Genomic DNA, 14,805 nt, shown 5'->3' with positions numbered 1-14,805 from the left:
AATGTCTAGCTTGTTTTTATTTGCAACTCTGAATGCCGACACCTACAGAAATGAAACCAAATCATGAATTAATTTCAGTATTAGAAATGAAAACAGAGTGCACATTCACAAGCTGCAGGGACAATAAAGGGTATTTCTGGTTGATTCAACCATTTTTAACAAGTTTACCATTAAGTCAGAAACCACAGGTGCCGTGCATAAATAAAACAGTATTACTGGATCAATTTGCAAATTGCCTTCTTTAGTAAACACTCTCTGTGATGATTGAATCATGGATTTTGGAGCTAATGGAATTCAATTTAAGTTAATAATTCATCTTATTGAACAATCTAATGTTTTAATGTTTTAATATGCAGTTGGCAAAGCACATTACAGTATGAGCTTTGAAAGAAACTTTTCAGCCTTTACCTCACCACCTCTATGAATCTCCAGTACACTCTCATATCAGCTGTCAGATGAACCCGTTCCAAAGCAACGAACAAGTAAACAACCAATGAACTGGTGGTAGAGAATATTTGATTGGCTAAGAAAGTGGCTAAAAACTCCGCTGAACAACTGTCGGGACAGCAGGACATTCTGACAGCGTTTGATAAATACCTGCAGCAACTGGTAAACATTACAACAACTGCATAATAATCAAATGCCTAACTGCCATACACACACACACACACACACACACACACACACACACACACACACACACACACACACACACACACACACACACACACACACACACTCCATGGCATCTTAACTGATGGAAACTTCCCTCCCTGGCTGTCACTGTGGTCCATTTCCTGCCAGGTCTGAACCAGCTGAGCCAGAGACTCATGTTCCACTCAGGGGGCCTTCAATCATTCTTACCCCCGCTGCAGGCACACCGTAGTGGGTGTGAGGTCAGGTCAGACTCTGGGGCACAGGGTCTGCAGGAGACATGGTACGAGGTCTCCCTCTGCTGCTGTCTCATCACATGTGCCCCGAGAAAACAGCAACGGCGTTCCCAAAACGGACAGCCATTTTTTAAGAAAGGGAACTCTGTTGTTATCTAACAAGGAAATCAAAGCAGGTCCTTATATTGCACTCTGGAGTGAGTGATATAGTGTCTTAAAAAAAATAAATAAATGTCTATATATTGATACAGTATCTACCACTTCATCAATCCAGCTATAATAAATATAAACAATGTGTCAATGTCTGAATTGATTTTGTTTCAAAGGCAAAGATGTCCATATTCCGCATGTGCATATGAATAAAACACAATTTTTCAAAGTGCAAGATTAAATTAAAATTCAGGATTAATATTGAATGTGTGCAAACAAAACAAGATGTAATCCACGGTCCATCAAACACTCAACTCAGAGTACTTTGACCAGTTCTTCTGAAAATGTGGGGGAATTAATGGGTTGAGAAACACTCACATGCAGATTTACTTGGCACTGCATCATAATCAGTTTTGTCTGCTTACTGTACTCTTACTACCACTAACTGTGTCATGTGTGTACTGGTAAGAAGGTTTAAATCTTGTAATTAACAAACACCAATTGATGGCATGCCTTTAAATATAAACTAATAGTTAGATATCATCAGAATAGTGAGAAACTTCTGTGCCCCTGTCCTATATTTTTAGCCACTTTCCTCTGATTTATTACAACCTGCCTTTATAACTGGATTTCACTTGGTGGTTATTCAGATTGTAAATAATCTGTTGCTGCCTTATCGCTGAGATTAAATGGCTAAAACACATTACTTATAATAAAAATACCTACAGTGGACATGGAGTCCATTTATATAAATCCAAGCCTCTGGGCTGTGAACTTTCCTTCAAGGGCATAAAGCAAACTCCAGTGCGCCTGCGCCGTGCCAGTGCTACCGGAAGTACATCCACGCACGTGCAGCACAGCGTTTGACAACCTTGAAAAGACTACAAAACAGCTAGCTGGTAGCTTAGGGTTCACAGCAAACCGCTCCAGCGATGCCTGTAACAAGACTACTGTGAGTGTCGAGCCTTTTCTTTTCGTTTTTAGTCGTAAATAACCCCCAAAACGACGCCTCAACTAGAGACTGTATCTTTGTTATTCCGCTCTTCTGATGATTTGGGAAGCTAGCAAACACAGCTAACGTTAGCGCGTATCCGCCTCTTAGTTACCCAGCATGTGTGAATGTAGCCTTTGGTAAACGTTGTTTTCACTTATCATACACTTCTGTCGATGCGCATTGTTAGTGTTCAACTCTATAACTCACTCTTAAATGATGTTATACGACACGAACATAGCCAGCGGTGGCTAGCTATGCTACAAACAAACTGCCGTTAACGTGCAGCTAGTGTCGTAGTGCAGTAACTATGTACGTTGCTATGACAGGTTGTCGTGTAGCTGTTAATGATCGGTAGATAGTGAAGAAACTCACCTGTGTCTGTAAACACTATATCAGGGCATATTACTTGTTTTTAACGAATTCAAACACGCTCCAAGGATGAAATCTGTCACTTCAGACTAGCCCATGATGCTACATTTATAAATAATGTTTTATTTCCCGTGTCATGTCAACATTAACACCTATTTGTCAGTGATCTGATGATGAATGTATATTATTCTTGCATGACAGGCTCAAAACGAGGTTATAGGATAATTCCAGGTTCATGTAGTTTTGCTGATATCTGGGAAAAACCAGAAGCAGCAGATCAGATAAGTTATAAACAAGCACACAGTGGAACCAGGTCATCTGATAAAAGTGAAAAAGTTCTGATGAATCTGGCTCTGAAAGCACACAGACACGTTTTTGTCTAGCTGGTGAATAATAGTAGGACTGATGGCCTCCCTTAAATGTGGTCTGGCAAGGGTAATCTTAACTTCATTACAAAGCTTTCTTTTGAAACAGCTTTTTTCCCTTGTCTTCACCTTTATCATGTTTGTCAACAGACGACTATAGCATGTAAAACATAAAATTGCACTGCACACTTCAACCTGATCACTTGTGTGGCTTTAATATCTTCCAAAGTTTCAGTGTGATTTTATGAAACATTACAGGGTGTCATCAATTGATAGTGTTTGTGACAACTGTTCACCTCTTCTCTCAGATACCCTCTCTACCAGCTGGGTAACCCTCAGCTGAGGATCTTCAGACCCAACTGGTTCCTGACGCTGGTGAGACCAGGGAAGGAGCAGCCTCCTGACACTGCCCAGTTTCGCATCCCAATGGAGTAAGTTTTCGCTTACAGATTTTCACTTTACCAATAACTGCAACTGGCCAAAATAGCAACACCTTATACTGTGAAACCTATGAAAAGGTAAATATGTGGTTGTGTCAACTCAACAATGCTATTTTTATATAACTACAAAATGCTAGTTATTTTGTTTGGCCTTAATGATATATTAGGTCATTACTTTTGTCAGACTATAGTAGTAGTTTAGTATCACTCAGAAGTGTTACATAAGGAACATATGTTTCACATTTCAGTCTGCAATGACTTGTTTTTACTGGCAACGTAGCAGCATTTCTGGACTGGTATTCTGCAGCTGGAGTTGCTAACGTTGGCCTCCAGGTGGCGTCACAGCCTCATGAACAGAAATCTCTGTCCTTAACATTTTGTAGAGTTCATATCACCTTATGGCTGTATTTAATGAGCTCAGTTGCAGTGATGACTTATGAAAGTCTGACGTGGTCAGCGGGGTGGGAGCTGAGGTCAAAAGTGCTTTTGTGTGGCACTGCAGTGGAGGCGCTCGTAGACAGTAGGACGTCAAACTCTAATCCCCGAGTGGAGCCAATACTGATACATGCCCCAATAAGGAAAGTTGTTCTTGATTCAAAACGTGTGTCCAATGGAGTGGTGTGTGTGTGTGTGTGTGTGTGTGTGTGTCTATATATATATATATATATATATATATATATATATATATATATATATATATATATATATATATATATATATATATATATATATATATATATATATATATATATATATATATATATATATATAAATAAAATAAAATACAATTCACTGCATCCTAATCTTGCCGTGTTGTTTTTTTGTCTCACGATGAGTCAATTTGATGAGTTTGGACAACACATATTCTGTCATAAAACGCAACAGGAGGTCCTCACCAGTCAGCACTTAAAAGTGATGAGCTGATTTTGCCAAGCTCCGCAAGCCAAGGTCACTGAGGTTAGCAGTGCTCCTCAGGCGATGAGAGGGCCAGAACCCACACTCTGGAGAAAAATTGAAGTTTGAGGCAGATCATCTATGTGTCTCTGGTGGGGTTTAGACCATAATCTGTTCATCCAGGTGCCTGGCCTCCCACTCTGATTTTTGCCTCTTCTCTGCCAAACTCCTAGGGTGCTTATGTAATTGTGTGTGTGTGTGTGTGTGTGTGTGTGTGTGTGTGTGTGTGTGTGTCTCTGTGCACGTTTGTCAGTGTGGGCGAGTCAGTTTTGGGAGAATAGTGTGTGTCTTTGTGTATATATGCACAAAAGTGGGTAAGTGCAGGGTGCGTGTGTGTTTATAAGGGTGTGTAAGGTTTTTTTTTTTTTTCTTGGAGTCTTTGATGCCTGGGAGAGGTGCATGGCTGATTGATATGCTGCTGGGCCTCAGTGTGCTCTTGAAACACTGTTATTTTTTTTTTCTTTTCTTTTCATACACACCATGTAGTAACTGGACACACATTGAGGAGCAGTGACACGAACCAAATATCACTCCAACTGTCATCTTGTTGATGAGTCATTACGGCAGTGAAAGCTGAGGCAGTTATGACCCTCGAGGGTAGGTGGTGGTGTAGTGCCTGGGTAAGTTGTAGTGCCAAGCAGCTGTTAATGAGAAGCGGTCATGTTGGCGTTCTCAGAGCAATAACACAAGGTGGCCTTTATCTCAGTGACACCTGGGAGCTGGATATCAGGGGTTGTCTGTTTTTGTTCTCTATCGTTTTTTTTTCTCTTGTGTTCTTGCTTGTTTGCTGAGTCGCTCGCTCGCTATGATCTGCGCATGTCTTTCTCCGTCCTCTCCCTCTGTCCCACCCTGGTCTCTGTTGTTTATTGTGCTTTTATTAAACGCTTTGCAACGCGTCCAAAACCAATCCCTCTTTGGCACTTGTTGTTTGAGACACCTGGCCCGTGTTCGTGTAATTCTCTTTCTACCTGCTGGAGGGAAGTATTTGTTTGTCTTTTTGATTGTTCTCGAACCTTTTGTGCTATGTTAGTATTTCCTCTCTGCTCCAGAAGGAACATCATCAAATTTCTAGGTTGACACCCACACACACACACACACACACACACACACACACACACACACACACACACACACACACACACACACCTCTTGGGCCTCACCTGGCATGGCTAGAGGCCAGCGCTGAGACACACACACACACACACTCACACAAAGAAAAGATCACAATGCTGAACTTTGTTTTCACTACCACTCAGTCACATTTCATGCTACGATGCTGTCTAATAACTATGAAACCAGACCATGCGGCTGTCTCGCTCTAGACATGGGCATAATGTTACACAACATCTCGCATTGTCTTTCCACTTCGAATACTCTTCAGTACCTTTTGGATCAAACAATGGAATGATCGCCATGGCAATCTCTCTGGTTATGTTCGCCTGATCCACTTCATAAACACATGGCTCAAGTTGGAAACTGGGTTGTTTTTCACGCTAATTAACCTCAGTTTATGTCCTCCAAAGTCATTTAGTGAGCCTGTAGAGGAATGCAGCGAGCTGTCGGGTCCTTACTGACCTGTCTCTCTGTGAGGAGTTTAGTGACTCCTGGTGACCTGTTCTTTGATCTATTTCTGTTCTATTGTCAGACCGAAAACCTGAACAATAAATCTAATCCTTCACACGCTGCTCTTATACTCTCAACTTCTCAACTGTCTCTTCTCTCCATAAGTCTCAGGTTCCTCAATGGCTTTCCCTCTAAACAAAGTCTGCTATTATGATCTTGATACTTAGTGTTGAGCAACTTCTCTGCATGTATTGTCTGTGTAGATGGGAGGGTTAAAGTAGTGAGTGTGTGTATCTCGACTCAAACCTGACAATGGGGCAGACTTACAATGAGGAGCGGCTTTCTTTTGCCTTTCATCTGCACAGAAAACAACTCTCCTGTTTCATTCTCACCACTAAGCCGCTCTGACACAATGTACTTTGATGTTGTGCTCTGTGTGTGTGTGTACGGACTGTTTAGTGTACCTTGGATGTTTACCCTACAGCTTGTTTAATGAAGGTTACACAAAATAAAGTCTAAGCGGCTTATTATAACATACGTTAATGTGTCGAGAGAGACAGTTTAGTTGTGTGTTAACTCATAAACTACACCAAACTTGTCATATGTTCTCTCCCACATGACACAAAACATTTTGTACTGTTTGCTGGCTAGATGTTTAATGGCATAGAGCTTAGAAGTCGATAACTGTCAGCCATTACTAATGGAGGGTTAGCCAAACCCTACTATCTGGATAATAAACCATTAAAATTTACGAGGTGCCTTTACATTTACACCTGGTAATTATATTGTATTCTTCTCTATCTTCATTGAGACTGGATCTCCAACTTAAAGACCACACCTGTGCATGAGTTATTTGAGGTAGCATCCAAAAGTCTTAATTATTTGTCTTATTTAGTAAATTCGGTTATTCCTTTTTTGGAAAAGTCAGTCACTCTATCACTTGATACAGTTTATGCTTTGTTTACAGCAAATCAGCTGCGCCAATGGGCCCCTATTGTGTCATTTTTCACGCAGTTCTGTAAAATAACGTGTCTTTTGTCATCGTCATATAATTAATAATTAGAAGCATGTTGCTTTCATTCATCTCTCTAGCTCGCTCAAAATTTTATCAACTCTATCCTCTGATCGCTAAAACGCATCTATATCAGTGTAATGTTTTGTATAGATGCCAGCAAGTTGTACGGATTGCATTTACATCTAGCTAAGATTCAAACACAATGCGATCCCACCTCCAGATGTGGTCAAGCAGATACAATCACGTTCCAATCGTGACATTTAAGGGTCTGCCTGTGTACGGTGCTCCTCTGCTGTTTTCCACTTGTACCATGAAATCATTTTAAAGTACTAGCTGATGCAAGAGCAACTCAGACAGCGAATACTGTCAGCAAATTAACATCAGTGTCAGCTTTAATAGGAGCTTGGCAACCGCCATTTTTGTAAATGTTTTTCTGGACAACATAAGGCAACTTACATACAGGAAAAAGAGTGAACAGAGTTGATGATGTGCTGAAGGATTGAGCTTCCTCCAAACTGCAGTGAGTGCCCGTCGCTTGCAACTCTGCATCACTTCTATGTGTGGCTGCTCCTCTTCTTTTCCATTCCCTTGTAATACTTCAAGTTGATCTGCCAACCAAAAAAGGCACCATAAAAAGCCCAAATGTAGATGCAGCCCAGTTTCTATCAAACAAGGAGCCACATTAAAAGCTTTCCAGCGGTTTGCCAAGTCAAGTTGCTAAAACAAGCAGCCTTTCCAAGGAGGATTCATGGTAGCCACAAGAAGCATGATGGTCAGTGAATCATTCCTATACAAAGTAAAGTTCATCTTAGAACAAGAAGGACATGACAAGAGCAACACCCCCATTCCTTGGATCAAATGTTGTTGTAGCGATTACTAATTTACAAGCACTGTTGCACAGTTTACCCAGTGGAGTACACACACCATTTTTTAAAAATGACTCACTATGATGACCACTAAACCAACACAAAGATGAAAATAAACTACCAGATAAACATAGTTTTTCACATAACATTTATTCAATGCTCCACATTCCTGCTGCTAAACCAACTCCTTGTTGTTAACCTGATGAAAGGGGCTACATATGTAAGTCTGCTGTGTTAAAATAGGCCATTATGGGCCGAACCTGCAGGTGGCAGCAGTACACTGGGTACAGCAACAGCACTAACGTGGTAATACACAGTATTTCCACCAGAAAAGCTTTTGGGCCCGGAGGCCAAGTGTCTTTTTGGGGGGGGTGGTAGTGGTTGGAGAAGCGGCTGGGCACTAAAATGAGATTAGCTGGTCTACCTTTAAGTTCTGTTCACCTTGAGTGGGCCTAAACCAGACGTTGTTGCTAACACTGGGGCTAATCAGCAGGTGGTAAGTCACGGGAACTTGGCTTAGGTCTTGAGGAGGTATTATAGCTATTTTTGTGTATAATGTGCACCACCAAAACGCGACAATTGAGTGACTGTCTCATAATAATTTATCCTGTGTGGAACATTTTAAAGTTTAGCACCATGATATTGGTCACATTGTCAATATTTTGTCAGTGTCCATACAAAGCCTTCTCTAAACCAGGTGAAACATTTAGGATAATTGCGGTATTTACAAAAAAATTCAACCACCAACTGTAATTCCCTGTGTGAAGCAGGAACCCTGACTAGCTAGCTGAACAAATTATCGGTTGTGGATGCTGCTATACATATTACTGAGTCGTCTGCATACATAGATATTTAACAATATCTTGATTTTCCATTGCAAAAAAGTAAATCTCATCTCATTGAAAGCTGTACCCACTACGTTGTACTTGACATGAGTTAGTCTTTTGAGTCAAAGTGGTACATGTTGAGTAAGATACTTTTATAAACATTCTTATGAAATACTTGATAAGTATACCTATACTCAATACTATTTTCCTAACAGCAAATGTGTCTGTTTTTAATAAAAATATCCATTAAATTGAAAGTATGTATAAGTTATTAATTGCAGTATATTGTTGTGTAAATCATGTTCAGGACTTTTTGCAATTGTTTTTGATGTTGCAGTTTCTTGGTACACGTCTTATACCAACTAATCAATATTATTCATCCAAAAATCCAGACTGGCTAGATAGAAGTCTTTTTTTAAAGTCAAGATATGTTGATTATAATTCATGGTTGAAGATCATTGTGAGTGGGTGGCTGTATAGGGTATTCTTTATGTGCAGCAGAGGCATTATCCATTCACCTGGCTGAGGTTCATTTAGCTCCAGTAAATGGACGAGTGACACACAGTCTCAGAGCTTTCTGAATCCATTCAACAGCCTTATTGTCAAAGCTGTCTCAGTCCTGTCTTGCACTTTTCCAAATTTCCCCTTTCACCTACTTCTTTCATACACTTTTGGGGCACAGGTGTAAATGGACCGTCTAAAACTACTGGAACTGCAAATGATGCTCAAATTTCTTGGCTCAGTGTGAGTCAGCCCACATTTTAGAATAGTAAATATCCAGGAGCGTAGATTCATTGCAGAGAAAGGATTGCATTTGAGAGCAGCTGACATAGATGTGTGTCTTAATCTGCAGGTGGATGAGTCACTACCAAACAACTGTGTCACAAGTAAAGCTTGTACCCTGATTCTTTATCGATACATGCATCCCTTCAGAGGGCTGTTTGTTATAACGCCACTTGATACCAAATTTAGGTCTTATGTCTGTCTTCTGCACCTCCCCGTGAACAACTCAGAACAATATAACGTTTTCAATTGTTTTCTGACAGTAATGCCAGTGTGCCTGTTTAAAAAAACTGCTCGGCAACAACGGACCATAATTGAACCTTATCCATCGCCTGCGTCATCCGATGCCCTTCTAGGTTTTGTGTTTGGAGTTCTTTCATCATCTTGGGTGAGGAATCTTTGTAGCATGTGTGTTTGCGTATAAATATATACCAGTTGCTGAGGAACGATGCCTTTAGCCTTGGCAGTTGCTGAAGACAGGTTTTCATTCTTCCTGTGAGGCAGAAGTGTGAAAGGTTAGCTTGTGGAGTCAGATGGGTGTTTATACTGGGATGATGATCAGATGCTGCCTGCATCACTATTGGAGACACCACGCCCTTTGTCTAAGTTTAGCCTTGTTTATGTTCAAGCTTAACTTGACATTTTCTCCTCAGCTTTCAGCCCAAGGCTTTATCTTAGAATGGATTCCAGTTTGTAGCTGAAATGGGAGTCATTATCGACTCAGGTCAGAGGAAAAAACGGCTATCTAATATCACAGCTGTAAATCTAGTTTTCAGTTTCTGTGTGCATCCATTCAAAGTAAATCTATGTATACATCCATACCTATGAATTATATGTAAACTATATCTGGTATCTAAATTAAATTTCATACTTATATATGTAGACTAGGGGTGTCACGATTCTCCAAATCCTCCATTCAATTAGATTTTGATGTTAAGGTCACAATTAGATTTGATATTTTTCTTTTAGCGCAGATAGCTATACCATTTTTAGACTAGTCTAGTCTACGATGATTTATTTTATGCTGCGATTATTTCAAAAGATGGTCTACGTGGTGTCATGAGTGATATAATCTCCATTATTTGTTTGCAATGTAGCACACTAAAGCCTTATTGTCAAATGTGAATAATTTATTGACAGTAGAAAGGTAACAATAACTTGTCTTACCAGTCAACTGGAAACTAACTGTAAACAAAAGAAGAAGTCATAAAGGATACCTGGCATCTGGTGACTCTGGTGCGGTGGTGTGGCAGCGTCACTCCATGGTCCGTGTGTGGGACTTGTTGTGAACCCTCAGTTTGACAAAAGGTGAAGCTTCTTTGTTGTTCTGCTACTAGCATGCTGGTCCTACAAGGGATTGTTTCGCCTCAACGATGGACTCAAAATAACAGTAAAGTCATTACTGTCATGACTGTGAGTTTAAAATTTGGGCACAAAACCGAACCCAAGTGAAAGTGAAACTTAAATGCTTAACTTACACAGAGAAATGTCGATTGTGTTCCCTCTGTAGTATTTATCCATGACCTGCCACTGATCCGTTCTACTCTGCTTATGCTCTCCAGTCAGGTCTCTGCCACAGTAGGTTAAACATGCCGGTCCTACAGCAATCGTCCACATCCTTGGACGTGCTTTAAACTGAAAAGCCAAACTGAGTGAATACACACAACACATTACTTTACCCTCCACTGTGGCTTCAGTCGTAGTCTGATCGCCAGCTTATGTGATTGGCCACCGCAACATGACGTCTGGCTTCATTTCTCCAAAAGTTGACTGCGTCTCAACTTTTTCGGCACGCACCGCTGCAGCCAAAACAGACTACCCTCATTAAAATAAATGGGAAAACCTGCGTTTTCGCCGCAATGACGGATCCAGTGTGAATCCACTCGCCGCACTACAACATGCTGTGTGTGTGGGGTTTTTTTTTTCCCTCTTGGCATACCTGCCGGACATGACCCTGAGGGTGTGGCTAAATCTTCAATTCGACCTTTGATTTTGAAGGTCGAGATCGTGAGGTCATTTTGATTGATATCCAACTTGCGCTCAAAATTCCCTTTATGTAGTCAAAAGTTATGCTTTTTGAACATATTCCTTATTACTGATGTTTATAAATTCTTCTTGTTCATCTGTACTCTTCTTAGGTTTTAACTTTTTGTTACGCTTTTTTGGCCCCAGTGTATGTGTACATGCGTGTACATGCATGGGCATCTTGTGCAGAGTTACTGGCATGACTATGTATGTATGTAAGTGGCGGCTTGATAATTGGAGTGGTAAAAGCAGATGGAATTGGATAGGGAAATGTTCCTCATTAATCAGGATCAGTGTTCCCTCTGCTAATGATCCAGAAGAGACCTCGCAGTCCCCAAGCCACTTTCCTCCCTTCCAGTTCCCTTCCCCTGCTTTCTAGGAAAACCTGTCTCCCAGTGCAATCACTCTCCCTTTCTTCCTCTCTTGATCTCAAGTACCCCGGTCACTCTGCTCTGCTTCACTGCCCTCTGGCACACACACTGCGAGACGGGGGTTATAGGGGGAGGTTGGTTCAAATAGAGCAGAAAGGAGCATCTGCATGCCACATCTTTGGAGACACATTTCTCTCCTCTTTAGGAAACAGAGACGAATAGTCCTGAAGATGCCCTAGCAAGTTTGTTTTGAACTTTTTTCACACTAAGATGCAGAAACTCTAACCCTAACACCCTGTTTGTACCTGGACCAGTACTGGCTCTGAGAGGACCTCTCAAACGCAGCTGCATGAAGTTGATATTTGGTTGAAAATCCCTATGATACCCAATAGTTACCACATCACACCATCCTACTTTCGGTAATGGTGGAATCAAATGTGGAAATAGTTAGTGAAGTATCGTAAATGCAAGCTTACCACTCTCGATAAACAGAACTAAGCAGGTCAAGTGTTCTAGGTCCACATTGGTGTCAGCTTTGCCAAAATTTAGCGTATTATAGAGGAAAAGGCAATTGTTTGTACTGCGCGGAAACATATATGACATCATTCTTAGGTACAAAGAGTCTTTGTGTTCACAGATGGGATTTTCTCATGCAGATGTTTGCCTTACCTGATATTGTTACAGCAGCTTGAGGTATTGTGCTGTTTACTCTGAAAAATAGGGGATATTACATGATCCCTTTTCTATCAAAGAAACATATGAGGTGATAGAAGACGCCATATCCGAGGCACTCATGCCAGACCACAGCGTCGCTATTAAGCACTTTGTCAGACGCATTTGGGAAGTGCTCTCCACCAGGCTAATCCAATTGGTGAGATTGATTAGCCGTTAAAAGCCTTTCTTCCTCTGGTCGGAGAAATCCGTTCCAAATGCTGCCCAGTGGGCTAGCTTTAGCTGGGCTGGCCCACCGGATCAGTTGGTGCCAGGCCCACTTCCTGTGTAGGGTTTCACCGGGCGCGATCAATACATGCAGACAGCTAATTGGATGAACACTGACACTCACATTTCTCTTCTCTCCACTTTATGGTCCAGAGAAAAGCTGAATATGGGTTCATAGGGGAGTGTCTGTCCGTTACTGTAGGTAATATAACAGCAGAGTTTATGGGAATGTAGTGTGGAAACAGGCTGTATCATTTATATTGCCTGTGTCAATTTAGTGAATGTGGTGTTATTTGATGAACGGTGATCCAGCATGTAACCCTACAAGCCCTCAGACATCTTCCATCACTCCCTTCTGGTTCACACATTACCCAATGTGAACACTGATGTTGGATGCCTTACATAACCCCTCTTCTCCTTTTTCTCCTTCTCTCCCTCCCTTTTTCGTCTGTTTTTCTCTTCTCTTCGTCTCTTCTGGACATGTTTGGACAGAATGACCAAGTGTGACGTAAAGAACTACCTGGAGAAGATCTACAACGTTCCTGTGGGAGCAGTCCGCACCAGGATACAGTTTGGTGAGTGTCTGCATGACTTTGCACAAGCACATTCAGAGCGCTGTTACATATAAAGAACTTGGAGAGGCTCCCATGGAATATTTATGATTCTAATGATACAGTCCTGCATTAACCCCTGCAAGACCAGTCGTATGTAGGAACTGCAATTTTGGATCCCTCAAGCTTGAAGTGGATTGAATAACTGGCATAAACATAAACCCTCTGCAGAGGTCTGTGCCATTGTGTTTGATTATTTGTCTGTGTTGCTGGTGTACAATGTACAGTATGTAAAGACATACACCAAAGTGAGCTGAGGGAGAGAGAGAGAGAGGGTGTTAAAGCAGTGGTGAAAACACTTGATTCATGGTATGCGACGCCAAGCCACAAACAGTTCATCCAAATTAAAATCCTAAAGTTGTACTGCAGCTGTTATGAGTAAATCGAGCAAATGGTCACACACGCACACACACACACGCACACACACACACACACACAAGCTAAACTCATCCACAGTGGGCTGAACAACATTGTAAAGCGTGTAAATAGTTGTTTGATAACTCGATGACAAAAAGTGGCCTCAACTTTATACAGTGGATAATTGTTCAAAGCATTTGCACGTCAATCATATTGTGTTGAAATTTGATATTCATGTTACAATGGATGTCCAGTGACGAAAACAGAAAGAAGTGTCTGTTGAAACTACCCGTGTCACTATCCATCCGCATGCTCAATATGTTGCACTCGTTTCTCAGCCCATTTGTTGTGCAGAATTCAGCGTCCAAGGTTTGTGAAATCCTCAAGGTTACAGCCATCCCAGTAGCCAGTGAATTTTGGTTATGGCGTGCTGGAATTCACAGAAAGATGATTTTTGTTTTGGAGGCATAAAACCAAATTGGTTCTGTGTAGGAGACCATAAAAGTTGGTTAGCAGCTATTAGCAATTTCAGCTTGCGATGTTCCCATTGACATGCAGCAGCGGGAGTGTTTTCCAGCGGCTAGTTGTGGTAGTGGTTGGCGTGCCTGGCTCTCCTTTCCCCTAACACACACAGCTGCTTATCTGACAATCTGCTGCTGCAGCATTCCAGCCTCCAGCTGTCCCAGGACACCCCACGCTCCCTCCACACAAACACATGCTATTCACTTACAAACTTGCAAGTTCAAGGACCTAAGTGCCCGATCCCTTCCTGACCCCTCGTCAAGGATGATCATAGAGCCAACAGTCTTATACGATTGACGTAATAATCCCCACTTTTTATTCGGGCAGTACGCGGCTCAAGTTAACATTGTTATCCCTACAAGTCTAGGAATTTGCAAGTTCATGGAGGAACGGAAGGCGAAGACATATGTGTAGCTTTAAGTTCGAGATATGCTGAGGAACGAGGCACGAACCCCGTCTACACTGCGCCTGAAGGGCCACGAGGAACCCCCTCTACCTCTGGAGGAGAAACTGGTTAGGAGACGTGGAGGGGAGGGAGGAGGAGAGAGGCGCCTAGTATAGCCTGGCCTACAGTGTGGAGGACCCATTAACGCTGTTTATTAGGGTTGTGTCATTAAAAGCTAGGGGAAAAGGAAAGCCCCTTGGGAGGGTGGGTGGAAGGAAAGCGGTAGGCTGTGGGGGGACAGAAAAGGATAGGGAAGAAAGGGTGGTTCGGGGCCCCTGGTGATCCCGAGGTGCGTCAGAGAAGGTATCCCTCTCTGCGT

At 41.8% G+C, this 14,805-nt stretch overlaps 1 protein-coding gene across 1 annotated transcript in view; it reads left to right on the top strand.

Annotated features, from left to right (window-relative positions):
- The first annotated feature begins 1,837 nt into the window (after window positions 1-1,837).
- Window positions 1,838-14,805, top strand: part of mrpl23 (mitochondrial ribosomal protein L23) — a 33,633-nt gene continuing 20,665 nt past the window's right edge. The window contains exons 1-3 of the mRNA XM_037107493.1: window positions 1,838-1,992; window positions 3,077-3,199; window positions 13,044-13,126. Coding sequence (XP_036963388.1) covers window positions 1,973-1,992; window positions 3,077-3,199; window positions 13,044-13,126 — 226 coding nt within the window. The 5' untranslated portion in view covers window positions 1,838-1,972. The remainder of the gene's footprint in view (window positions 1,993-3,076; window positions 3,200-13,043; window positions 13,127-14,805) is intronic.

Source organism: Acanthopagrus latus, chromosome 8 (assembly GCF_904848185.1).
Source record: "Acanthopagrus latus isolate v.2019 chromosome 8, fAcaLat1.1, whole genome shotgun sequence".
Taxonomy (NCBI): Eukaryota; Metazoa; Chordata; class Actinopteri; order Spariformes; family Sparidae; genus Acanthopagrus; species Acanthopagrus latus.
Note: the sequence above shows the minus strand (reverse complement) of the source record. Positions and strands in the feature narration are given on the sequence as shown.